The sequence below is a fragment of the Pyrenophora tritici-repentis genome, chromosome 5 (genome assembly GCF_003171515.1).
Source record: "Pyrenophora tritici-repentis strain M4 chromosome 5, whole genome shotgun sequence".
Classification (NCBI taxonomy): Eukaryota; Fungi; Ascomycota; class Dothideomycetes; order Pleosporales; family Pleosporaceae; genus Pyrenophora; species Pyrenophora tritici-repentis.
The window spans coordinates 210,358-236,628 of record NC_089394.1 but is presented as its reverse complement, the minus strand read 5'-3'; the positions used below and the strand labels follow the sequence as shown (position 1 = coordinate 236,628).

The 26,271-nt window shown below is 48.5% G+C and overlaps 9 protein-coding genes across 9 annotated transcripts; 5 read left to right on the top strand and 4 right to left on the bottom strand.

Moving 5' to 3' along the window:
- Positions 1 to 74: 74 nt before the first annotated feature.
- PtrM4_100590 (uncharacterized protein) lies at positions 75 to 5,201 on the bottom strand (the record flags this gene model as incomplete). The annotated part of the gene is made up of 4 exons (XM_066107404.1): positions 75 to 1,802; positions 1,859 to 3,563; positions 3,755 to 4,414; positions 4,768 to 5,201. 4 exons carry the CDS (start codon positions 5,199 to 5,201, stop codon positions 75 to 77), a joined length of 4,527 nt encoding a protein of 1,508 aa, XP_065961853.1.
- A 1,075-nt stretch (positions 5,202 to 6,276) lies between these two features.
- Positions 6,277 to 7,319, bottom strand: PtrM4_100580 (CypX, Cytochrome P450; the record flags this gene model as incomplete). Its single annotated transcript, XM_001942318.2, has 2 exons — positions 6,277 to 6,911; positions 6,974 to 7,319. 2 exons carry the CDS (start codon positions 7,317 to 7,319, stop codon positions 6,277 to 6,279), a joined length of 981 nt encoding a protein of 326 aa, XP_001942353.2.
- A 1,684-nt stretch (positions 7,320 to 9,003) lies between these two features.
- Positions 9,004 to 10,560, top strand: PtrM4_100570 (CypX, Cytochrome P450; the record flags this gene model as incomplete). Its single annotated transcript, XM_066107403.1, has 4 exons — positions 9,004 to 9,048; positions 9,109 to 9,403; positions 9,476 to 9,853; positions 9,914 to 10,560. The coding sequence occupies 4 exons, from the start codon at positions 9,004 to 9,006 to the stop codon at positions 10,558 to 10,560; spliced, it is 1,365 nt and encodes a 454-aa protein (XP_065961852.1).
- An 823-nt stretch (positions 10,561 to 11,383) lies between these two features.
- PtrM4_100560 (3-oxoacyl-acyl-carrier-protein) lies at positions 11,384 to 16,447 on the bottom strand (the record flags this gene model as incomplete). The annotated part of the gene is made up of 4 exons (XM_001942316.2): positions 11,384 to 15,711; positions 15,762 to 16,207; positions 16,314 to 16,340; positions 16,392 to 16,447. 4 exons carry the CDS (start codon positions 16,445 to 16,447, stop codon positions 11,384 to 11,386), a joined length of 4,857 nt encoding a protein of 1,618 aa, XP_001942351.1.
- Positions 16,448 to 16,852: 405 nt separating this feature from the next.
- Positions 16,853 to 18,673, top strand: PtrM4_100550 (CypX, Cytochrome P450; the record flags this gene model as incomplete). The annotated part of the gene is made up of 4 exons (XM_001942315.1): positions 16,853 to 16,894; positions 16,994 to 17,638; positions 17,696 to 17,945; positions 18,012 to 18,673. 4 exons carry the CDS (start codon positions 16,853 to 16,855, stop codon positions 18,671 to 18,673), a joined length of 1,599 nt encoding a protein of 532 aa, XP_001942350.1.
- Positions 18,674 to 20,363: 1,690 nt separating this feature from the next.
- Positions 20,364 to 21,500, top strand: PtrM4_100540 (IlvE, Branched-chain amino acid aminotransferase-4-amino-4-deoxychorismate lyase; the record flags this gene model as incomplete). The annotated part of the gene is made up of 4 exons (XM_066107402.1): positions 20,364 to 20,366; positions 20,441 to 20,467; positions 20,568 to 21,200; positions 21,264 to 21,500. The coding sequence occupies 4 exons, from the start codon at positions 20,364 to 20,366 to the stop codon at positions 21,498 to 21,500; spliced, it is 900 nt and encodes a 299-aa protein (XP_065961851.1).
- Positions 21,501 to 21,971: 471 nt separating this feature from the next.
- On the bottom strand, positions 21,972 to 22,784 carry PtrM4_100530 (4HBT-2 domain containing protein; the record flags this gene model as incomplete). The annotated part of the gene is made up of 1 exon (XM_001942313.2): positions 21,972 to 22,784. The coding sequence occupies one exon, from the start codon at positions 22,782 to 22,784 to the stop codon at positions 21,972 to 21,974; it is 813 nt and encodes a 270-aa protein (XP_001942348.2).
- A 1,659-nt stretch (positions 22,785 to 24,443) lies between these two features.
- On the top strand, positions 24,444 to 24,611 carry PtrM4_100520 (uncharacterized protein; the record flags this gene model as incomplete). The annotated part of the gene is made up of 1 exon (XM_001942312.2): positions 24,444 to 24,611. One exon carries the CDS (start codon positions 24,444 to 24,446, stop codon positions 24,609 to 24,611), a length of 168 nt encoding a protein of 55 aa, XP_001942347.2.
- An 866-nt stretch (positions 24,612 to 25,477) lies between these two features.
- PtrM4_100510 (Arp, Ankyrin repeat protein) lies at positions 25,478 to 25,966 on the top strand (the record flags this gene model as incomplete). Its single annotated transcript, XM_066107401.1, has 1 exon — positions 25,478 to 25,966. The coding sequence occupies one exon, from the start codon at positions 25,478 to 25,480 to the stop codon at positions 25,964 to 25,966; it is 489 nt and encodes a 162-aa protein (XP_065961850.1).
- Positions 25,967 to 26,271: the final 305 nt, after the last annotated feature.

Genomic DNA, 26,271 nt, shown 5'->3' with positions numbered 1-26,271 from the left:
GATTGACATGATTGATTCCTATATAGGTTAAAGAATTACTTCATTAGGCAGCCTTTAACCTAGATAGGAATCAATCATGCCGATCCGATTGATTGTTGCGGAGTCTGGTTTTTGGTGGGCCTGTCGGTATACCTCTTGTACTCCATCAGTTGTTCTGTTTTTTGTATTTTGTTGATTTCTGTGCCTAAGTAGGCTAGGCTCGCTGTGGTCGATGTTGTTGGTCTCTCTTTAGCTGCTTCCTTTGCTAGCGTGTCGGCTTTTTCGTTGCCCTTGACGTCGTTATGTCCTGGGGCCCACTGCAGGTGGATCGATGCTTTCTTTGTCGTTATTCTCTTTGCAGCTCTGATGCATCTTAGTAGCCACTGTTGTCCCGGGTTGTCCGATAGGTTGTTAAGCCTATGGATTGCTGCTTGGTTGTCTGCGTATACGTAGATCTCTTGGCCTTCTTGTGCCACTGTAGCCGCGTGTTCAAATGCCTGTGCTATCCCCTCTAGTTCACCGTTGTAGACTAGTTGGGAGCATCCAATGTTTGTCTTTTGAGAAAAGGTTTCTTCGTGGGTGGAGCTGTACGCTACTACACCTACGCCGATCCCTATTCCCTTGTCGTGTTGTGAGGCATCTGAGTAGATTGCGGTGAAGTTATCTCCGCTCCTTGATAGGATATAATCCGTGTGTGCAATTGCCTCTTCCTCTTTGCTCTTTTTTGATACAGTAACCTTGTAGTTAAGACTTTCCCATGGTCTGAACCTATATGGGATTATCTTTTCTACGCTATTGTTGTCTCTCTCTGGGATTGACTTAACAATAGTGTATAGTTGTCTATGCTGGTTTGGCTTTTTGTAGCTAGCTTTGTCTGTATTTGTGATCCTTGTAATTGCTTTCTGGATTGGGTGGTTGCTGGATAGCTGGTGTGCTCTAGACGCATACTTTCGGTTGTTGGTGTTGAGTCTAATTGCAGGTGACGTAAGTCCGGATTCAATGCTTGTTGGTAGGGATGGTGACGTTCTAAACACTCCAATTATCTTTCTACACGCCAGGTTGTGCAGTGATTGTAGGAGGCTAGTGGCGTAGCTTTGGTTCTTCCAGTATATTTGTGATCCGTAGTCTGCAACGCTTGTGACGCATGCTAGGTATAGTTGTCGTACTGCTTTTGGGGAGAGTCCTCTTTCGATGTTGGCTAGTCTCCCTAGTCTATAGAATGCTTTCCTTGCTTGGCTTACGCGTGTAGCAATATGTTCCTTGAAGGACAGTCTATTGTCTATGTGGATACCTAGCCATTTGATTGTGTCTTTCGGTTCTACAATGGTGTTGTCTGGAAGCTGTAGGCTTCTCTCTTTTCTCTCTTTCTTGGCGGTAAAGTGGATGAGCTCTGTCTTAGCTATATCGAACATAATCGCTAAGTTTTTCCCTCGGTGAGATAGTAGGCGGACTTGCTGTTCTAGTATTTTGACATTTTTCTTTAGCGATGTTGAGGATGTCGATAGAGATAGGTCGTCAATATAGGATAGGTTGAAGCTTTGTAGTCCTGGGAAGAGGTCTCTGGTGTAGATAAGAAAGAAGATTGGAGACACTGGGCTGCCTTGAGGTATCCCAGCTATTATCTCGGAGAATTCTTGTGTCTTATTGTCGAAGGAGAGTCTTAGCGATCTGTTTGAGAAGAAGGATTTTGTCCAAGCGATAAGACTAATTGGAAGGCCTAGCTTCTTAAGCGTTCGCAGGAATTGATTGTGTGAGACGTGGTCAAATGCTCCCTTTACGTCTAGGAAGATAGTTGATGTTATTTGGCCTTTCTGTTTCTGGTGCTGAATTTGGTCGATGAGTAGCATAGCTGCATCTATTGCAGATTTCTTGAGTCTACCCCAATTTGGGTTGGGTGTAGTAGCTCTGTGATTTCTGCTAGATTGCTCAGCCTACTTGCGGTGATCCTCTCGTTAATCTTTCCTAAACAGCTTAATAGAGTGATAACTCTGTAGGCTTTTGGGATTGAATAGTCTGGTTTTGATGCCTTTTTAAGAACAGCTCCTGTAGCTTGTTTCCAGCATTTTGGGTGGTATCCATAGTTGAATAGGAGTGAGAAAGCTCTAAACATTGTTTGCGGTTGAGCTTTGTACGCGGCTGTGATTATGTCTTGTGTTATTGCATCTGGTCCTGGGGTGCTACTTTTGACTTGACTTGAGCATGCTCGTTCTAGTTCAGTCGTGGATAGTGCTGGCCAATCCCATCTCTTTTCCTGGTAGTTGGTGAATGTGGGCGCTTCGGTTATGGGCGGTGGTGGGAATAGCGTGTTGCGGAACGCTTGGCATTTCTTGTCGAATGATGTTTCTCCTTGTATAGGTGGAATTCTTTCGACTTTGTTATCCTTTGTATATGCCACGGCTTTGTAGATTGACTGCGGGTCTTCCTTCTCTAGGAATTCATTCCAGTGTTTCCTTTTAGCGTCTTTGATTGCCTTGTTGTAGGTGTTTCGTGCACGTAGGAAGTCTCTTTTCTCTAGGTAGGCGTCGTGTATCGCAGTAGTTTCGAGCTTTTCTTTAAAAATCCTTCTATAGTGGGAAGTGTCTTGTCGTAGCTTTGTCAGCTCTTTGTTCCACCAAGCTTTTGGTTTTGGACCAAGTCTAGTGATAGGGATAGCTTTGTTTGCTGCAGTTTGGATTGCTTGAGTTATTGCTTTACCAATCTCTTCTAGCTGTTGCTCTAGCTCTGTATTGTTGCCGAGGAGGAGGTCCATTAAGTCTGCCTTTCTTGGATCACTGATCTGGTCCATATCTTGCAAGGTTTGACTGTTTTGGATTGCCGTTTCTAGTTCTTTGTTGAAGGTGTCCCAGTTAGCCTTTGCAGTATTAAATCTGGGTTGGTTTGTCGGGTTTTCTACAAGGTCTGCGTTTGTTTGGATGGAGAATAGGAGGCCGTAGTGATCTGATCCAGTTTCAGGTATAGTCTGCCAGTCCGTAGCTTTGCTAGCCAAGTCTGGAGTGACAAGTGAGAGGTCTAGGACTGTTTCTCTAGATAGGTGTGGTCTGAAGAATGTGCCTACTCCTGGTGTGTTTAGGAGCTCTAGATCTTGTTCTTCAATCCAGTCAATAAATGGCTGTGCTCCTTGGCTCGTCGTTGGGCATAGCGGGTCCCACAATGGATGGTGCTCGTTGCTATCTAGTACTAAAATAGAACTTGGCGGAAGCTTAGTGTTAAGTATAGCTCTGGGCAGTGTTTTTTCCCCTTCGGCGTTTGTTTGGTTGTATACGTTAAATAGGTTAAATTGGAAATTAGAACCTTTTATTGTAATAGCCATTGCGTCTGGGTCTATTTTGAAGTCGTTTTGGGTGAATGTCTCTGCTTCTAGTGTTCTAGATATATAAAATAGAACCCTAGGGCGGACGGGTAGGTTTGTTACTGGTAAGATCTGGATAAACGCAGTGTGATTTATGGATCTTGCTGTTGCGTAGTTGTCGTTGGTAGTTAGCCATGGCTCTTGAATTGCAATTATATCAGCTTTAAGTTCAACTGCAAGTTGCAGTGTAGACTCAGTCGCTGTAATGCTCTTGTTGAGATTGACTTGGAGGATCCTAATGTTGTTCAACATTAAAATCCTGCGGGGATGCTCTTTGTTACTGCTTGGTAGAGTTCGCACTCTTTGCTGTTTGCAAAGTGGGGCTCTTTGCAGTTACTACAGTGGGGGAGTGTATGGTTGCAGGGTTTTCCTTTTGTGTTACACACTGAGCATTTGTGTGTTGTAGTTGCATGTTCTTCTCCGCACAAATTGCATGCTGGTTGGTTTCGGCATCTAGTGGCTGGGTGGCCAAATTGTTGGCAGTTTAGGCATTGGGTAGATGCTGCTATAGGCTTAAACTTTTCGGTGAAGAGAGTTTGTCCAAGGATTGTAATTCTACCACCAAGTCTGGCTGCGTCTTCGGCTGTTTTGAATGCTATTACAATAGAGCTGTTCTTCTTGTTTTGCCATTCTCTTGATATCCAGTATGGGTTGCCAGTAATTTGTAGTCCGTTGTTGTATGCTGGGATTTCTGTGTGGAGTATCTCTAGTGTCTCTGCTCCCTCCCATTCTGTTGGCACATTATGTACTACTACTTTCGTCCATGATTCTAGTAGTTGTACATTCTTTAGCTCAAACTTTTGATGCCATATATGCTTGTGTTGGACTAGGTATTCTCCTGAGTAGGTTGGAGTGGTTGTTAGAATAATATTGTTCTTTCTACTTGTTGTTACTTCCTTCACTACTGGGTCTTTGATGCCGCCCTTTGTGAACTCTTCGTTGATTAGGTCTCTAATCTGGAGTGGTGTGTGAGACGTAGGCTGGGTAAGCGTAAGGACTGCTTGGTAGTAGCTTGCTGGCTTTTTGTTTGTCTTCTTTTTTGTAGACACTGTAGTCCATGTGTTTCCGTTGTTCTGGGCGGCTACGCTAGCGTATGATGTCTTGTTTTGTTGGGTGTTTTGGGTGTTTTGGGTGTTTTGGATGTTCTGGGTGTTCTGGTTGTTTGGTTTTTCTTGGTTGTTTGGGTTTTGTGGTCCAGTTGCGGCATTAACAGCTTTCTTTAGTGTCTTTGTAGCTTGTTGGGAGGCGCTTGTAAGCGTTGCAGTCTGGTACGCAAGCTGTTAGACTCCGCAACAATCAATTCAATCCGGTCACTCTCCTAGACCCACTTACCTATCTAGGTAGGGCTTAAACTCCTATAGGTAACTACTAGGCTTAAAGCGGTAATCAATCAATCCAATCTGAACCTTCTAGGACCCACTTAATTGATTGTTGCGGACTGTGCAAGCTGTGCTGTAAACTTCTCAGTCATTTGCTGCGTAACCCTGCCTAGTTCCGTAAAGTCTCTAAAGACGTCCAGTAGTTGTAGTAGTTTGTTTTGGGATAGATGGGATTCGGCCATAGTAGATGCTTGTAGAATTAGGTCCCTTGCCCAGAAGATTGCTTGGGTTGAGTCCTTTGCTCTTGGTTTCTTTTCTTGGCTGTTCTGGAATGGGTTTCTCTCTCTTGTAGTTATCTCTGGGGAGAATGCCGCTGGTCTTTTATTTAGTGGTGGCTGAATAATTAACCTTGGTGTTTCTTGGGTGGTCTGCTCGATGGGTGTTGTTGGGTTGTCTTGGTGCCTTTCGTCGGTCTCCATTTCGTCGTCCAGTGTGCTTGAGGTCCGGAGGTCTTCTGGTAGCTGGACTACGATAGTGTCGCTATCTGGGGCCATTTTAGCCTCTCTGTTGTCTTGTTGTTGTTGTTTCTTGGCTTGGTCTGTGCGTTTGCTTCTGAAAGTTCGGACGCGTCGCGTTTGGGGTACTAGACTCCTTGTATCTCCACAACCACGCGGCTGCACGGCTTGGGAGTAGTCGGAATCTATTTCTTTCGATGGATATAGTTGGTTTCTGATGGAGTTTCACGTGTTCGGAAAAAACTCGAAGTTGTGTGTGTTTGTGTGTGTGTGTATTGACTACTATCTTGTAGATTCTATAAGAAAGAGAGACGCTAGCTTGAAGACACTATAAACCACTCACCCATCACACTACCCCTTCTACTCCACACTAAGTTGGGTATCGAGGCTACTATAGCCTTTATTACTAGCACTAAAGTAGGGACTAGAAAGTGGTACCTACTACAAGAAAACTAGACGCCTTACACACTCTCCTGTGTTACTACTTTCCTTTACCAGCCCCTATAGAGCTCGCTGGATGATAGCTACCTAGCTATACTACATCTCTTCCTGTTAACATATTTGCTCTTTAGCAACCCGGCCGAGACGCCAAGACACCATAGTGTGCAATCACCACCGAAACCCCCATAAAAACGTACGATAAGTAGATAGAACGGCCTCGGCCAAAGTCCTACGTAGTCTTAGACTGATACAGGACTCTAATGGAAATATAATAATAATAATAATAATATACCAGCCTCTACCTTCCGCTGCTTTAGCCTCTCAGTTGCCCTTCCAGCTTCACGACTCAAAGTAATAACTTCTACAACTGCTGTAAATCCTTCGAGACTGAAGTCGCCACGCGCCCATGGCTTCTCTTCCCGAGCCCGCGCCTGAACTCTCAAAATACATCATCGTCTACCTTCCCCAACGCGAGATAGATGCTGTGTGTCGACTTAACAAATTAATGATACATTGGCGTCATTGAAAGTGTTAGATATTGGCAGACACATGTGTTATTTGTGTGTGTTGACATGCAAGCTATCATAACGCCATGAAAGACAGCAATGCTTCCGATAAGTTTCAACTTATCAAAATATGGAAGAAACATAATCAAAGAGAAACATGATCCGCCCTATCGTGACCTAAACAGGAGCTCTGGTCCTTCCTTCGCACCCGTGATATGGTCTTTGAGGAGGAATTGGACATGGCCCTGGATCACAGGCCTTTTGCCAGTGCCAACAGTAGGATGCTCAGCACGATAAAAGTCAAACTGGTAAAGTATATGAGACAGCGTCAAGGTCATCTCATGATAAGCAAAACCTTTGCCGATGCAGCCTCTTGGACCACTAGAGAATGGATGGAAGGCGCTTCGAGCCAGCTCAACCTGCTCTTTCGTGATCCCATTTTCGCCAGTGAGCCACCGTTCGGGATTGAAGCGGAAAGGCTCGTGGAAATAGCTGGTATTGTGGTGCAAACTGTAGATACCGGTGCCAACGTCGACGCCTTGCGGTAGGTGCGTAGAACCAATCGTAATACCACCGGGACCGACCTCTCTCCACAATGCGCCACCCACCGGTGGTGACATCCGAAGAGCTTCGTCGATGCACGCCCGAAGATAGGTGCAAGAATTCAGCTGAGCACCCAATTTGATATCGTCGAGTGATGCGAACTTTTGGCGAATTTCCCGACACACCCTCTTGTACGTTCCTTGATTCTCACTCAAATAGAAAAGCGTTGCTGCGAGAGTAGAAGACGATGTATCAGAACCTTTCGTATGGGTTAACCTCGTGAGCCACAATATCGTCCCCAATTACAATGGAACGACTTACCAGCGACCACGAGAGTAGCGCACTCCGCTCGTATCTCAGACTTTGTCAGCGTCTTGTCATTGTCTGGATCTTTGGTCGTCTCCAAGAACGAGAAAACATCGCCATTATCTTGGGAAGGGGGCATTTTGGATCGATCCCGCAACAAAGAGGTAATGAACTTGAGAAAGGCGTTCCTTGCTAGAATTGACGCAGGAAACAAATATCGGTCCAGTCGGCCAGTGGTGAGAGAATATGCCTGTACAAGGGTGCTCACTCGGACATTCGAGTCTTGAATTGCCTGGGTTACATGTCGATATGTTGACTTTTTCAGCGCTTCATACTTCATGCCGAAAATGACTTCCGACATGATGTCAAACGTGAACCAATCACCTATTCCGGGTTCCGTTAATCAGTCGGAATGAAATGTGGCTTTGGATGTCAACTCACTTTGAAGAGACATGTCGATTAACGTTTCTTTAGGTGAATTGTCTTGTGCAAGCGCGTTCTCCCTCAAATTGTCGCACAGCGCCTTGATGCAACCTTTGACGGTACTTTCGTAGCTAAGCATTCGGGCGTCTGAGAATGCAAGACTGAGAATGCGTCGTCTCCGCGCATGAACCTCTTTGTGGCGAATGGTAAGAGTGTTTGGTGCACTATGAACCAGGGCTTGGTAAGCCCTTGATTTGATCGTGTTCGCCCTGTGTGAGTGTATATCTATCATGATTTTAGTCTATTTGATAATTAGGCATGCCAGTATCCCTTGCCACGAACCATGAGCCGCGGTATGCGTGTCAATCAACAGACGTGATGGACCGTATCTCACTATTGGGCCTATGCGCATTTGTGTAAGTACCACAAAGGGCAGTGAAAACGTGGTCAGGATGGTTCTTTACCATATTTCTGGTGACATCTGTACATATCAACATGAAGAGTCCCCTTCCACGCATAGTACCCGGCATATAAATCTGTACATCGCGCAAGAAAGGGCCCTGGATACGAGGCAAGTGGGTGGAAGACAAATATCCTCAGAGCAAACGCGATAATCTTGATGCGCACAGTAGTGTCAGCGGTGAAGAAATCCAAAGCAAATAAAACGCATAACAGGCAGGGAAAGACATTACCAGTATCGAAGGGACGCCCGCCAGTAGGCAGAATTTCAGATTGTCCGATAATGTAACTAATACACCCATCGTTGCGGCTTACAAATGTAGGACAATTCGCCAGGCTTTACTCGTTCAAATTATAAATATGCTAGGAGAGCATCGCGGCCGACAGTGATTTTCACAGGTGGAGCGACGCTACTGTACGAAGCATTCCTCACCAAATTACTCTATCGAAGAAGATTTACACCGTTGGTGCATGTGGCCTAATGAATGAATATTTGTGTGCGAATGTTTGTCTGCTAGGGTTCGGTGGTACCTGACGTGAGATTTCGTCAGCAACGCACACACGCGCTACACTACGTTTATTGTCACATGCCAGAATTCTTAGCGCCCAATGCATGTTTTTCCTAGCAGAGTCAGCTTGACGGAGATATTGTTGGACGTTTCGCTGCTTTGAAAGATTCTATTGCAGAGGCTCTACCAGGTTTCACCTTATGGTTGATAGCCAAAATCACAATTCAGTACGGCCCTGATAGATCACCCATTGTGATAAAGATTGGCGATGTTCGTCACATACGCTCAAGTGCCTGGCATACAGGCCATCGCCGTCGGCCTGCTTGGTACGGGAATTGGCGCATTGGTATGTTGAACAGCATTCAAACTGCGAATGAGGGGAACAGGAACGCTAATTAACATTTGGAAATGAATAGCTCATCTTGAGCATCTATCGCCTGTATTTCCACCCTTATGCCAAGTATCCTGGGCCTTTTCTGGCCAAATTGACGAGTTGGTACTCTATCTATCACGTGTACATTGGAGATCTACACACGGACATCTTCCGATGCCACGAAAAATATGGTAGGCTGAACTAGGTCGCATTCACTACCTGTTAGCGACGAAGCGAGAATATGTAGTCGCTAATCTCAGAGCTAGGCGATCGAGTCCGCTATGGACCAAACAGACTCCTCATCAATACAGAAGAGGGGTTCAAAGGTATGGAGACTACGGATTACTACCTGTTTGCCGTTTTGAAGATTGAACTAATACGCATAGAAAGGCATCTATGGACATGGAAAGAATGTTCGCAAGTCAAAGGGTTATCTGCGTATCTCGCTTGTGCCAGGAGTACACCCTACATTGGGTACGATGGACGACAAGGAGCATGGCAAGCTGAGAAGGCTTCTCAATCAGGGACTCTCAGACTCGCATTTTCGCACGATTGACTCGGAGATTAGTCGATTGGCTTTGCTCTTTGCTTCTAATCTTGGTAAGACTCAGGACACATTTGATTCAAGTCTTAAACCAGGCGAAGGCCAATGGAGTGCTCCTAAGAATCTTGCTGAATGGAGTAAGTGACGAGTCCTGCACAGATTCCTGATCTGTGAAAATTGAACTTATTGCCTGCTAACCGCGCTTCCAGGCGACTTTTTCACTTTCGATGTCATGTCACAATTGGTCTTTGGCACCTCATACCACCTTCTCACCGATCCTACCAATCATTGGATCATCGACGGTGTACTCGGACAAATGCGGCGCATCAGCTTCCTGACGACGCTCCCAGAATTGCAAGACATGCGTTTTCATCACATACTATTCCCGGAAGCTCGTAAGAAAGCTATTAGCTTTTCTGGGAAGAGTCGAGAAATCCTGGAAGCAAGACGTGCACGCGACAAGACCGATACTGATGGCCTCAAAAACGACCTTTTCTCCAAGCTCTTGACTGCCAAGGACCCCGAAACGGGCGAAAGCTTGTCTCAAGCCCAACTATGGGCAGAGAGTAATCTGTTGATCATAGCGGGTAAGCGCTCCAAATGTCTACTTTACTTATACTACTACATGACTAAACATACTTGTCTAGGATCCGATACCTCGTCCACTGGTATCGCGGCGTTGTTCTTCTACCTTTCACGTAATCCTGAAGCCTATTCTAGAGTCGCCCGAGAAGTCCGTGAAACATTCACCTCCAACCAAGACATATCGCAAGGACCGAAGCTCTCATCATGCACCTATCTTCGCGCATGTATCCAAGAAGCACTGCGACTCAACCCGGCTGCTAGTGGCGCCATGTGGAGAGAAGCGCTACCCGGCGGCCTCGACATTGCCTCCGAGAATCTCCATATTCCAGCAGGCTGTGAAGTCGGCACAGGCATCTTCTCGCTCAACCACAACAAGGCCTACTTCCCAGAGCCGTTCGTATATAAGCCGGAGCGCTGGATTGCAAGTGAGTCTGGCGAAGACTCGGTAGCAAAGGCCAAAGCTGCGTTTGCTACGTTCTCAGTCGGCCCACGCAACTGCGTCGGCAAGAACTTGGCCATGATCGAAATCAGTCTGGCTGCGGCGGCTGTTATAAGGCAGTACGATTTCCGCCAGGCAGAGTCGTCGTTGGGCCAGGTGGGAGACGGCACAGGCACACAGAAGGGAGTGTATCAAACACTTTGGGCTTTCACAAGTCTGAAACAGGGTCCATATATCCAGTTCAAGCCGGTTCCATCAATCGGTGCTTGATAGTGCCGTATCTGCAATGAGTAGCTGTGTCTTGGATGGGCCTTGCAATGGAGCTAGTAGATAGATGCAGTCAGTTAGCTGTACAGTTGTTAAATGAGATGTCATGATCACATTTAGAATCATTGCGTCACTAACCACAGTGAATATTGCGGCGAGACCAAATTTGGACAAGTTCATTCGTTGTATGCCCAGGGCTGCCCTGCTTTCATATATACTTACTAGGTGAAAACTGTATCTTATAGAATTTTGAGGTGCTGGAATAGCACCTTAATTGCCTTTTCACATTGCTTTTGGAACAGTACTAAATTGTGAATATCTACTACATACTGTCGATATTATCGCAGTAGACAAGACGTCAACAACTGCATATGAGAACTGCGTTGATTGTCCTACGGAGTAGATACACAAGGTTATATACATGAGATGTGCGTAAGCACATGACGGCAAAGGAGTGAAAGTGAAGGTTGTAGAACATTCGACCAAGAAGCATCGGGCCGATTCCAAGAAGGGTAGTCCTGAATGGCAACAGATATCACTTATATACCTTCATAAAATGAGATTTTAGTGAAAGGCAAGAGCTATAAATCAGTCACATTACTCGACTTCAGATTGAAAGTCTCAAGAACTAGTTATAAATGTTGAAATGTAAATTGGCTGGATTGTGCGGAAGCAAAATCTTTTACAATTTGAAATTCTATTTATGTCGCTGATATAATGAAGTAGTTAAACTGACCTACAACTCCTTAGCATGTTTTACACAGCCATATTGAAATTTAAAAGGAAGTTTCTCAAAACAATTTGTCCCTTTTCAACACCCAATTCACTAGTCGTTGAATCTCATCAACGGATCAAGTAGCGCAGCCATCTCTTCACTTGACTCGTACGGTGCCTGATCTTTGATGCATCTTGAAACCATGTTTTCATTGACCATGGCGTCTGAGAACGAAGAGCAAGCCAGCTGCCATCTCTTCTGCCTTTTCCTCGCATACTGTTCGAAGGCCTCCTTCGAAATCGTGGAGAGGAGATAGCGAGGGTGGACCATAAGCGCCTGGCAACCCTTTTGGCCGAAGCCGAACGAGGTGATTGAGCATGCCTTGATGCCATCCACCTTGTCGGGCTCTAACGTGACATTGGGGAAGTACAAATAGCCTCGTTCACGTAATTTGATGTCAATGTTGTCGGCGTTTCTGTTTCCCGTGACTAGGCCAGAGTCCATCATCTGCAGGCAACCATTCAACATCCACGCGCCCGCGGCACCCTTGGAATGGCCAGTCAGCCATTTTTGGCTGACACAAGGTAACAGGTTTCCTTCTTTGCGGCCCAGATGTCTCATCTGTTGTTCAATGACGAGCGTCTCGTTCAAATCATTGAGAACTGTAGAGGTTCCGTGAAGCGACGCGACGGAGATATCATCGATACCAAGGCCCCATGTTGCCAAGGAGCCTCGGATAGGGGATATACGTTGTGCTTCATCTTTCTGCCAGAATTGGTGATTGATGTTAAATCTAGCATCTGCCTGCTGTTTGAGTGCTTCGTTTTCTATGTCAATGGTGTTTTGCCGACGGTATTGAAGTCGCTCCTCTTCGCTGAGATGTGAAAACATGTCGATTTCTGCTTCCATGAATGCAATGCTTTCTTCGCGCCATGAAGCTATCTGGTTTCGTCGTTGGTCGAGCTGCTTTCGCCGGTACTTGAGGTCGAGCTTGAGGTCCAATAGTGGTCGGGGGAGCTCCTTTACTGTACTGTGTCGCTCGCGTGCGTTAGTCAACACGCCCTTGCCTGGCGCTGGTACAGAACGGCTTGCCTTATCGGCCGACATACTTGTATGAGCCACGACACCGTATATCGGCAGGCCCATCTTGAGAGCCAGCTCTGCCGAGGTGACAATTTGCACGCCACATCCTTGAGACTCGACAAATCCGCTTCTGCTAGATGCCATCGGCCTTGACATCTCTGGTGCGCTACGCCCAGCGGCGAACTCGGCATCGGTATTGCAGGTGGCTTTCATGCTACCGAATTCATACGACACATCTTCTACAAAATCCTCGACACCACCAACTATGCACACTTTAGCTTTCTGTGCCACGATGAGATCATATGCCGTATCCAGGGACTCAAGTGAGGTGGCACAGGCCCCAACAGGTGTCCTAATTGGGCCTGATGATGAAGTCAAAAGCATGTTGATCCAAGCACCCGTTGTGTTAATGAAGGTTTCTTGGAGTACATCGCTCTTGACCTGCTTGTCGATGAATCTGTCTCGATGCATGCTTCTGAGTGAAGAAAGTCCACCCATGCTAGAGCCAATGCAGTTTCCGACCTCCGAGACATGAATGTGCTGGTAGAGCTCGTAAGGATCCAAGATACCAGATGATAAGAATGCCTCAACGGTGCAAACGAGAGAGAACAGCGTTACCGGGTCTACTTGATGGATGATGTCGTCAGAGATGCCATATTTCTTGGGCGACCAGCCAGTGGGGATCTGACCAGCAACCGTCCGATTGAAACGGGATGTCCGTGGAACCATGAGAGTAGCGCCAGCCTTCAGTTGCACGTGGTACGTCCCAGTATTATCGGTGGATACCACTGCCTTGTCGCCATGTTTGCGTCGTAGATCTTCTGCTGACTCGGCCGATGTTTCAAAAGGTGGTAAATCACGCTTGAGGACCAACTCTTGCAAGGACTCCTTGAAATCAGGATCGTATCCATTATCGCAGATTTCAGGCTCGATTGTGCGGATACCGCTATGTTCCAGTATCCGAGACAGATATTGGGCAGGGATTTCGCTGTCCTTGACGGGTTTTTGTGTAGCAGCGTCGACCCATCCAACCACACCGTCATCGTCCATTGGGTTAGCTGTTTGATGTTTTATCAGACCCATTATCCAGGCCATCTCAATACAGCCCTCGAGTGACAATGAACCATCCGACTCCATTTCCCATCTAGTCCGACTGTTGCCGTGAGGGCCGAGCTCAGCGAAGCCAGTGACGACAACAGTACGACTCAGATCAATCATCTCCTTCAAGCCCGTTGACAAATGAGCGAGCTCATTGTCGTAATCAGGTAGGGCCGGGAAAGGAATTCGCATGTTGCTTTTGATGTCTATAGTCCGTTCCAATTTAGCAGCCTTGCTCTTAACTTCAGGGCCAGCAATAAGAGAAGCCTCCATTGCCATATCTTCGTAGATCGCTTTCTTAGTATGAGTATATGCAGACAAGTCTCGGCGGATGGCTGCAAGTCGATCTTTAAAGCCCTTGACCGAATTGAGACCTCCGCCTAGATCGACAAACAATGGAATGGACTGGCATTCGGCATTAAGACGACCACCCATAAGACACACAATGTTGCTTGCCATTTCGTCGCCAGCAAATGTCCGAACACCCAACGCTTCGACCGCCTGGGCGACCACGTCGTTGTCGTCCATGAGCCCGGTACCTCTTGTCCAGCCAATGACGACGCCAAAAAGGGCGAGATACTGCGACCATGCTTCAGAAGACCACTTAGCCATGAGAATCTCGAGTGATCTCTTTGACTCTGAATAAAGCCCGTCGCCTCCCATCAGTCCATGATTTGGAGATAGCGGAAGGATGACAGTGGCAGGGCGCGTTCTGATATTCCTGTTCTTCTTGCTCCTAGCGATAGCTCCTAGGAGTCGAACGAGGTTGGTGAGCATGAGGCGGTGCGCAAGCTCCGACTTTGAGTCAATGTCCTCAACGCTACGGCCATTCTCAGAGATGGCCGCAAATGGTACAATATAATCGAGATCCCAATCTGGATCGGACTCCAGATACTCGACCAGACTCTTGACGTCACGCTGACTTCCTTGGTTGAATGGAAGCACCCGAAGGAGTGAATGCCGTGAGCCGTATCTCCTATATAGATCTTGGTACATCTGGGTGGTTTCTGGAGAATAGCTGCTTGTCGTCAATGTTATCCTGGCTCCGCCTTCAAGTAAGGAGCGGAGTATGTGGAACCCTATCGACCTCCTCCCGGCTCCATTGAGTAGAACGTTCTTTCCCCTGAAAGAAAAGCCTGTTCGCCTGATAGACTGAAGGTCAGAAGCGAAGGCAGAGCTGAGTTCCTCCGAGAAATTGGCAACGCCATTGCTGAACTGGCTCACGGTGTAGGATATCGAAGGCGGTTTCATCCCTTTCGAATCGATGGAGATTCGCGGTATCTCTCGGAATAGAACCTTTCCAAGATCGTCAACCATAGTGAGAGGTATCATGCTCACAGATCTGTCGATGAAGACGGAATTACGGTTCTTTGACATGGTACAGGCTTCAAGAAGAAAGTGTAGCGACTTGTATAATGTTGCTCCTTCTTTTACCGCTCTGTTGGCTGTTGACATCAGATATTTAATCTGCGAGATGGAACGGTTGCAAGCTCTGTTGATGACATGGAATGACAGATCCTCGATCAGGGTCGATTGGCTTTCTGAATGTTGAGTGCCCAGCAGTTGCGCCAGAAGCGTAATATCTTGGGTGTTCCAGTTCCAGAAAGAGTCATATGTGCGCTCCTTGTTAACATCAAACTTTGGTAAGATGCCTTCGCCATACACTTCACCATGCTCAGATACCCAAACATCCAACTTTTCAATGGCTTCATTGGCTGCTTGGCTTCGGCTATCTGAATCAAGGCTCGCAAGAGACGTGTCTTGAACATGAGAGTCTAGTACGTCTCGAATATCTTTGATAAGCGCCGATGACTTTTCTGTAATCATTTGCATTGCTTTCGAATCAATCATGACAGCTTGATCGTTTGCTGGCTCGGCCTTTGACATCGAGATTCCTTCTTTTTGGAAATAGCTAGTCACCCAGCTTGTGAGACGTTGGTGGGCCTCCTCAGTTGAAAGACGTGCATCTGGCGGATCAGATACCATTAATAGTAAGACAGAATCCTGCCTCATAGGACCAAGGCCCCACTGGTGTTTTAGAGTCTGGCGAATAGTGGATTGTGCGAATTCAGGCGGAAACTTGGCAGAGATAAGTCTGCTTACCATCGACTCCGTCTGTTTACCGAGTCTCCCGGTGTGGTTGACGCTCAGCAAACGGCAGAGTTCCTCTAGAGATAACTCTTCGGGTCGCTCAGGTAGCTTGCCCTTGAACTCGGCATGTAGATCTCCCACAATTTCGTTCGTAAGAGTTGAGCGGCCTGTATTGAGCATGAGTTGAAAGCTCGTTTGTGAGGGAATATCAACTTACCTGCCGCAAGACTACTTATCGAAGCGCTTAACGGAATTTCTTGACTACCCTTCTTCAACTTTCCTGCGACAATGGCAAGTACAATGGCTGAAGTCGGCGTTTCAACATCTTTCACAGATTCTAGCGGCTGTTTTGCACTTTCTGTACTCGTTGGTATCGGCACTGGCTGCGCGTCTGGCTTTACTGATCCTGTTGGTAATCTGGCCTGGATATCGGCTAGCGATGGGTGTTCATCTATACTTTCCTCCGGTAGCTCGCGGTAATAGATTTCGTCTTGATCACTTTGTGGTCCAAGAATACGCCGTTGAACGCCTTGTGATTCGTCCTGCTCTTTGAAATCTGCGCTCCACGTTCTCTTCATCATATTAGTGAGGACATTGGATGGCCCCACCTCCACGATGCGCTCGGTGCCGAATTGGCCCAAGATGACATCTTGCGTATCAATCCTTTGCACGTAAACCAATCAGCAAAAGCACAAAATTCAGTTTCCACGTTCGTCTTTGCATTCTGGTATCTCGCCTTTACATCCAGTGTTGCACTGGAAGAACTTACCATTTCACGGGGAATGTAAATTGATGTCTATTTCAAATCAGTATCAACCATACCCAAAATGCCCAAATAAATACATACGCTAACAATTCAATTAGGAGCGTGTGTGTGAGTTCACGCTCTACGTCGGGATGCATGATTCCTTGGTCGAAGAAGGTGCTGGGCACCTAGTACCGGTGGTATCTTGGATGCAACCCGATAACTCGAGCCAGAGCCCAGTGACTTTGTTTGGCCTGTCGCACGCTCTATCGGCGTCAGAAAAGCTTGTAAACCGAGCATAATTCCTCTGGCCAGACATTTGCTGATTTGGATGAGGCGGTTACGAAGGGGTGTCAGACTGCATGACATCAGCATGGTTTTGGGGCTACTGTGTGTTATCGTTACGTGACCCACAATTACGCTGCTGAACACATGGCAGCCCAGAATCTAAGAAAACTGAAACTGAAGCAGCCTCTGGGGTGATGCACTGTAGATATGGATGCTGGCTGTGACTCAATAATTACCTAGAAGTTCAAACACCTGCTTGCCAGCATCAGACGACAATGGACAGACTCAAATTTCCCAGCACTTTAAGTTCAGCAAGCGTATCTGCATGTTTGACTATATTATTATTATGGGTAGCGGTATTTGCGGCAAGATAGTCCCTATTAGCTTTTTCATGACTTGTACTGACACTGATCAAGGTCTGGAACATTACCTTGGCCATACATCGCCTGTACTTCCACCCTCTGAAGTCGTACCCAGGGCCTTTTTTTGCACGCATCAGTGACTTTTACAACACATTCCACATCTTCGTCAAGGATGAAGCACAAAATTTCCACAAGCTGCATGAGTGCTATGGACCCGTTGTTCGGTACGGGCCTAACAGACTCAGCATCGCTACACCTGGCGCCGTGAGGATGCTTTATACCAACAGTCGCTACACACGTAAGGCAGATAGCTATCTTGCTTTTCCCCGGGATCCAGCAAATGCTAGTCTCTTCTCAAGCATCAACAAAGAAGTGCACGCTCGCAAGCGTCGTGTTTTGCGCTACGGCTTTTCGGACAGTGCCTTGAAAGAGGCGGAAGTGACTATCAAAAAACATGTAGCCATTCTCTTGCGCTGTCTGGAGCACCTTGCCGACGACGATCAACATGGCTGGACTGTCGACGAGAAGAAATCAACTGGACAATGGAGCACTCCAAAGAACTGGGCGGAATGGATCAACAGGTATTCGTTCGATCTATCGACCGAGCTTTCCTTGAGCGAATCTTTCAATATGATGCGTCTTGGCGAAAGAAGACATTTCGCGGATTTGATCCACGAGAACATGTGGGCCGAGAATGTGGTAAGAATATCCAATAAGACCTGCAACCGTTGCTTCAGAAAAGCTCACTCTGTACAGACTGGCTCCGCACTCACGCTTCTGCACAGCCTAGGACTGCGTAATACGTTACTGTCACGATGGGTGCGAACCAGCAAGCCGTTCGACGACTTTGTCGAACGTGCAGCTGCCGCACGCATCGAACAGACAACCACAGGAGTCGAACTGGGCAAGAAGGATTTCATGACCTGGCTCACAAACGACGCTGATCCAAACAAGGACGTTTCAATGGACGAGATCAAGGAAGAAGCCATATTGCTAATCACTGCCGGTAAGCAATGACTCTCCTCTGTGCGCGAGCAGGACCAACCAGAACTGACTTGAATTCGTTTCGCAGGCGGCGACACCACCTCTACGACCATCTCAGCCGCCATGTACTACCTTCTCCACGACCCCGAGAAACTGCAAAAACTGCAAGCCGAGATCCGCCAGACCTTTTCCAGCGTAGAGGACATAAGACTGGGCAGTGCGCTGAACTCTTGCACGTACTTGAGGGCGTGCATCGAAGAGGCTCTACGCATAGCCCCGCCTGCTGGCTCGGTACTACGGCGCGAGGTCGAGGTGGGCGGCGTGCACGTCGACGGCTTGTACATTCCAAGAGGCACAAACGTTGGCGTCCCTGTATCTGCCATGCACCACGACGCAGCCTACTTCCCGTCGCCATTGAAGTTCCAGCCCGAGCGGTGGATCCCCGGCTCTGTGCTCGCAGACGGCACAGAAGTCACGCATGAGTTCGTCAAGCGTGCCTATGGCGCGTTCCTGCCCTTCAGCGCGGGGACAAGAGGCTGCATCGGCAAGCCGCTGGCCTACCTTGGCATCTCGATTCTCTACGCGACCATGTTATTCCAGTACGACATGCGTCTGTGCCGCGAGAGGTGGGCGAATGGGCACCGCAGCGGTCTTGGCCCAGATCCTACCATTAAGTATGAGCTCGAGGATATCTTCACTTCATGGAAGAACGGTCCATTGGTTGAGTTCAAGGCCCGACAAGTGGAGTAAGCGACACTTGTGTCCGAGAAGGCTTGAAGAGTGACTTGATCATTCCCATGCCGGGTCTGTCGCCGAGTTTATCTTCCTTCTATTTGAATAATGGTATATTAAGGGAAGCAATGATCAATCTCTTCTTGGCTTCTGGGTACAGCAGCAACAGGCTTTGCAAGCATCGGCAAATGTTTGACAAGTCGTACAAAAATCATGGTAAACATCTAGACTAGACAAACAATGTATACAATTTCATGAATTACGTTACTCGAGACTGAGCTACCAACGAATGACTTTTGCCTTGGTAGGGAAGTGTAATAGATTCACGATGCATAACTTGCATTACCCGAAAAGACATGCTCCTATCGTAACAGCCCTGTAGAGCTCTTGAGGTACACCTCAAAACGCGAGATGAGTTCCATCTACAATAGAATACCCAGAGAGACATGGCGGTCCAACGCCTTGGCATACAGCAGCGAACAAAAGCTTCCGGAAGAAAAAAGCTTACCACCGCCTCGTGCGTGATCATCTCAGATGGCGCTACTGCACATAGTCCGTGCGCCATGCTGACGTGATCTGACATAAGCAGACCACATGCATGCACATAATCCTATACATGTGAGACATGGAATCATCACGTAATCAGCCGCCAAGACTGATGACGGAAGCAAGATCTCCGGGTACCCAAACTCCATGATGATGGGAGATGATGACCACTGTGGGGATGATACGCACAGAGCTGCTGATACTTAGATACTTAGATGGTGTGATTATCGCCCGCTGGATACATGAGTGCAATCTCCCCACATCATGTTGGAGCGGAGCAGTCGATGAGAGATCAAATTGATAGATTGGATCAGTGTGGGAGTGAGCATGAGATGGAGATTGCTCATTAGCGAGATGCTCACGTGGCTACCTTGATTAAGCGAGTGTGACTCGGTATATGGCTACTGTTCGCACAGCCTCCATCCAAGTAGATTCTCCTCAGCCTGCGAGAGCTTGGCCATCTTACGGGACCCGAACTATTAGCCGGATATATCTTGAAGAAGTCACTGACCTCGAAGTGTGGTATGGGGGGGGGAGGCAACTGTGTCGACTTTTCTATTCAAGTGTAGTCATCATGGAACGTAAACAAACGGTCGATAGCTATCTGTAGAAAGGAAAAAATATGGCTCTATCTACTGGCTTATGGAGTGCACTCGGGTTTTAAAAAATGACGCTATAAAGTTGCGCCTGCCTCAGCGTATGATTACATAGTCAAGGGTTTCCGTTCGCTCGCCGTTCAAATACTCGACTCTATACTTCCACGACCTCTGCTCTCCATCAAGCGCTAACGAATGCTAGCAACGTGAACATGGGTTCAAAGCAAAGCAACATGACGATCCCGGCACCAAACTCCGATTATCGTAGGTAGTGTGTTGCCCTAGCAAGTAGCGAGAAGCCAAGCTGATTTTTTATTTACATAGAATGGGGCGTGTACAGTAGCAAGAAGAACAATGGTGAGCCAAATCGACACATAGCCTCCCTCCTGGTCCACTTTCATGACCAAAATCGACGGAGAAACAGAGGCTGATTAGGACATTTTTGAGCTACAAAACAGTCAACGGGCATTGTATATGTAAATGGACCGCAGAGACAGGCTGGTCCGAGCCTGAGTTTGTCCAAAATCCCTACCTGCAGGTGCACGGTTTGGCGCCTGGGCTGCATTATGGTAAGCATAGCGTCTCTCAATCTAAGGCAAACCCCAGATTTTCATTTCCCGAGAGATACTAACCGCGTGAGCAGGTCAGCAAGTCTATGAGGGACTACAAGGTGCGTTTGTGGTTGAAACTTAGCCCCGGGAGGCATGAGGCGAGTTTTCCATCTCGGTGCTGACGGCGATTGCTGCGTGGAAACAGCACGGCGAACGCAGGACAACAACATACTCATTTTCCGCGCCGAAGCGAACGCGAAGCGCATGCAGCGGTCGGCGGAAGCCGTCTCCATGCCCAGCGTGTCAGAAGAGCTTTTCCTCAAGGCTGTCCACCTGGCTGTAGCACGGAACGCCGAGTTCGTCCCACCTGCCGACTTCGCAGGAAGCCTGTACATCAGGCCCTTTCAGTTCGGGTCAGGTTGCCAAATTGGGCTGGAGCCGCCAGACGAGTTCATATTCTGCGTCTTCGTGCAGCCGCACATTGCCTTCCACGGCCATGGGACGCTGCGGGCACTGGTATCCGAAGACTTTGACCGGGCGGCCACGCGCGGCACAGGAGCCGTCAAGGTCGGCGGCAACTACGCGCCTGTCATGAAGTGGTCGAGGGAAGCGCGGAAGCCAGAGAACGGCGGCTGGGGCGTGCTGCTGCATGTTGACAGCAAGACGCAGACGTTTATTGATGAGTTTAGCACCTCGGGCTTCATTGCCTTCGAGCGCGCGATAGATGAGAGCACCCAGCTCGAACGCACGACGGTGGTGGTGGCGGATAGCCCGGCTGCCATTGAGAGCATCACGGCCGTGACGGTTTCGGAGCTGGCATCATCATTTGGGTGGGAAGTCGTCAAGCGGCAGGTGAGCATACGGCCTTGAATTGCCAACGAATATTTTCTCTTGGAGACTGATACCGCAGTATAGGTGAGACTGGACGAGCTCGCGAGCTTTAGCGAGGTGCTTGCAGTGGGTACGGCTGCCGGGCTGGTGTCGGTTTCAGCGATCCGGCACCAGTCCACAGATCGCGATTTTAGCTTCGTTGAAAACGGGCCCTGCTACCAAAAGCTATCGAGCACGCTGAAGGACATTCAGCATGGCAGGGTAGCGGATACCTTTGGGTGGTGCGCGCCTCTTCGGTTTGAGGAATTTGTAGCTACATAGGACGGTTGAGGCTGAGCAGGAGAGCGTGTCGTAGTAGTGATTCAAGATGTGCAGCTGCTTCAATGCTAGTGCTTACGTCTGTGTTGATGATGTTGTGGTCATAGTTGTGACCCAAAGCAAGAAAGCATGTAGACCATTTCATTTCGTGACTCGTCACAGTCACAGCTAGATCTATTTTCATAATAGAAAATTTATACTAAATAGTAGGTCTCACGCACAATGACTCACAGCTGCAGCGTCACATACCATCGATACTACATTAATCTTTTAGCCTGCCGTAAGGCGTCCATCTTTTTGCGGAAGGTGTCAGCGGGGTGGGGCACACACAGTAACATTGCATGTCGGGCGCGTAGTAGTCCCTCTCTCTCTCATATATCTGCCAAGCCTGCAGCGTATAAGCTTAGCATTTACCTAATCCATACACTGTGTAATGTATCTCCCAAGCATGCAGGGTGTAAATTTGGCATTTGCCTAATCCATACAACGCGTAATGTATCTCAAACCAGCCTGCACGCTCGCAGCAACGTCTTCTCTACTAATCAATTCATTCCCCCCAGATACGCCGTTCTTACTGTCAGCCTCGATGAGCAAACCTGCTTCTTGAAAGACGTGCTCGGGCGCCACGGTAGCCCTTCCCGCCTTGAAGACATACTTTGAGACCATTGTCCCAAAAAGGATCTTGCGCACCTGGCTGTCCTTGGCCAGGGCTTCAGGTCCACCCAGCAGGTCCAACTCCCTCGCAAGCTTCGTGCCAGGCTTTGTGAAGTAGGTGACTACGTACATGGCCTTGTCGCTCCAAGCCAGGATGCGCGACGACACGACATAGCTTTGGTAGGGGCGGATCTCCCTTTGGAACTTGCATTGCACCCCGGCCAAAATGAAGGCAGGCGATCCAAGATTCGCCAACGCTTGACTCAAAAGACTCGTTATGAGCTCGGCGCGGTTGATGTCGGCGTCTGCGAAAAACGTGCTGTTCGACTTGTGAATGTTTATGTCCAGATCGAATGCGATGGCCCGAGATTGTAAGGTGCAATGCTTGAACAGAGCGGGCTGTGCAGCATAGGATGTTGTCGTTGTAGAGGTTGCTTGACGCGCCGATGCGCTTTTACTGCGTTTCGACCCAAACTTTGCCCTCAATAGTCTATATAACGAAGGGGCCAGTCGTAACGTATGGGCTAGTGGCAAAGATTTGGCATTGGCTGCTAAGAAACAGACGAGCAGAGTTCCGGTGAACAAATAATGGTATGGCATCTGTCGGATGATATCGAAGACTTGGTCAGCCATTGTTCTGGTTGGTATCTGAAATAAAGTTCATCTAGGCAGGGCTCCGGTGGCGGTCTGATGTTGGTGAGAAAGAGTCGTCGAGTAGATTGTTCAAGAGACGTTGCTGTAAGTCATCAACGCAAGCAAAGAAATGCCTCGTTGTTCGAGGAGTAATCCTGGGAGGCAAGTGCTGTTTGGGTGTTTTTGAACTCTACCAACTCCTTCTCCATCGGATTTGACGCTCATTCATGCGGTGGTTGGCCTCGTGAAGTCGTCGTCAGCATGTTTACGTAAGCATATATGTGGTGTCTACTCCATGCTAGTGTCGTCGGGTATCGATGCATGCTATTCGATGGCGATGGGCAACAAGTCGCACAAATATCGTGATTCGTGTCCTCTTCTAGGGGCTAGTGCGGAGCTAGTCTGTCTTGGCTAGTGCTGAGCCCGCGCATACCAGCTTCAATGTTATGGATACTCGTAATACCATCTCCTGATACGGATTATAGATCCGCCAGATTGCATCTTACACATGTCTGGCTAGTGCTGACAGACAGGCGGAGCTAGGAAGTTCAAATCAACGGGATCGCCGCTGTTGGACTCCGCGGCTTGGCTGATTTATCCGTCGCTCTTACTCATCTGCTCTTTCACTCGCCTGAGCCCCGCTTATACTCGTACAGACCCTTCTCTTGATCAATTCCTAACTAATCACTCTTATACTCGTCAAGTCAATGAAGCAGGTAACTCAGCTCTCGCTCACAGTTGCCTTGGCTATGTATGACGCGAAATTTGTCTCATATTTCGTTTAGGTGGGGCCGGCCTTGCATTGTAAGCCTCTCAGTATGCTACACAAGTTCCACATTTCGTTGTGGGCTTAGTCTGTGTTGGTCAAGTCCCCCAGCTGCACGTGACGTTGTAACAGCCATACTTCCGTGCTATTGCTAAGTATAAAAACGTTCTCCAGGCTCCAGCGATTCTATTGCTTGTAAGCGCAGCTTCAATCGAACCTATACTGGTAGCGTTGTGTGAGGTTGAAAGTTAGGCTGATTTGTGTTGGGCCTGCATACTGGAAAACTTATTCTTCAGGCGTCCTTTAGGCGCCCTACGAAGGAGCTCATTTTTAGTAAGTCCCCATGCGTACAGCCATACAAAAAAGTGTAGCAGCACGCCAACGGCATCATTCGAGGAGCTGAAAAAAGATGAGGCTATTCAATTGTGTAATAATCTATCGATATAGTGACTTCTCTGGTGTTGCAATCACCCGTGGAAGTTGTTGCTCTCGTTTTCATCATGTTTACATGCGAATCACATTTAATGATAGTAGGTGGCCCGAGCGGGGACTCACTAAAAACGAGCCCCTTCGTACAGTGGACCCCGAGGCCCCTGGGGTGTCACGGATCTACGCTTGAGGGCAGGTAATCTTGCGGCGCGGCCGCCATCCCGTGTCCAGGCGTCAGTAGATAGACCGCACAGGCACACGTGCATAAGAAGTGGTTCCCTGCGGAAGGGCCGAGCCACTATGTATCCCATTCGTGGCTTCCCCGTTCAGCGCCTTCCCGTTGCATGCATGCATTCCCTGTTCCAAGCCGTTAGCTCTTTTTGCTTTCAACGCTAGTTCCGCTCAGCGAATGCGCATATCATGAACGCGCCCAGTAACAAAGCTTTTTCCTGCCGCACCTCGCCATGGCCGATGTCAATGAGCGCCGCAAGGCACAGAATAGGACTGCCCAGAAAAAATACCGTGAGTTGGTCGACGCCTGGCCAGAGACTGAGCCCTTGGTGCCGCAGCTCAAGCCAGGCCCCAAGAAGCAGCGGAATCATGTGACCATGCTGCTAACTGTCCTGCCCTAGGAACACGACAGAAACTGCGCATCGAACTCGCCAGAGCTATCCTGTGCGATAAACCACACCAGCAGACCGACACGGCGACGGACAGGCGCGACTGGATCTCCTCGGTTAGCGATTGCGACGACGGCTATCACACTGTCGCTAGCCGGCACCACAGCAACAACAACAACAATACCACTTCTCCCAACAGACAAATATCCCCATCCCCCATTGATACACTTCAATCTCTAGCTGTCAGACATCTTCTACAAACAGATAATGGCCGATCCACGAGGCTGCTGCGCGACAGTGACGCCCTGGCCGCCGCTCTCGAGCAGTACGGCATGCCCTTTGATCTTGATGGCGGCAGCACCCACAACATGAATTCCGCCGACTCGACAACAGCAATGGGCGACGTCAGTTGTCTGGACCCGTCGCTCGCCCGCCTCGACTGGATACACAGCAACGGCGAAACAACTTCTAACGAAGCGCTGCCATCATCCGGCACCTCCCCGCTCTCGTCCAGTGATATCGACAAGTATATGATGAGTCCTGCATCGCATCATCTACCATCCTTATCATCCTCGTCTTCTTCGTCTTCTTCGTCAGCTTCTTCGTCGTCAACATCATCATCATCATCAACGGCACTCACGCTCGGCAGTCTGACCACGCCCGTCTCAGACTGGTCGACATCCGTCGTCGCCGACACCCCCCTCAGCAACTCTTCAAACCCCTCGCTACTCAAGAGCTGCTGCAACCGCCCCCACCCGGAAGGCACAGACGACCACGCTAGCTGTCCCAACAACAGCAGCAGCAGCAGCAGCAGCAGCTCCACGGCACTCCTCGACGAAACCTCGAGCCCGCTCTACACTGCCATCTCACTTGGCAATATGGACATGGCTCGTCTCCTCGTCCGCTCTGGCGCAAAGCTAGACCTACCCGACCGCAATGGCGACACTTTGCTGCACCACTGCATCCAGCGCGGTGACGTCACGACGAGCAGTGCGCTGCTTGACCTCGGTGCAAATGTCCTGCATACTACCGCCGGTGGCAGAACGCCGCTGCATCTGGCCGTCACCACGGGTAACGAGGCCATGGTTACCATGCTGCTTGATTGGTGCGCGAATGACAAGAATCCGCCTTTTGAGGCGGCCGCTGCTGCTACTATGCCTACCACCACCGTCACAACAACAACAACCAAGCAGAACACGGCCGTTCCAACGTCTTCAGGTCGCAAAATCAGTCTGCTAGGCCACTTCATAGACGCCTGCGACGCCCACAACATGACGGCCCTCCATCTCGCCGTCAAGCTGCAGCGCATCGACGTCCTCAAGGTCCTACTCGAGTACGGCGCTAATGTCAATCTAGGTTGCCATTAGCTTGTCGGCTCTTGTCTTTTGTATTGGTATTCTTCTACCTTCAGTTATTTTCTTTGTCTCTGGTTACTTCATCTTCGCATACATTGCACGGCACATGGGTGGGTTGAAAATGGTCAAAGGCTCTTTCTTTCTTTCATATCTATAGCATGCGAGGAGTCTTACGATGAAACGCAGCATATGAATTGGCGAATAGAGAATAAACTACTCCATAGAGACCTTACGTGATAGCTACTACTAAGACATCGGCTATCTCACAACCCTCGTATTTTATCTAAGCAGAAACAGGAATTGTTCTCCATAACGCC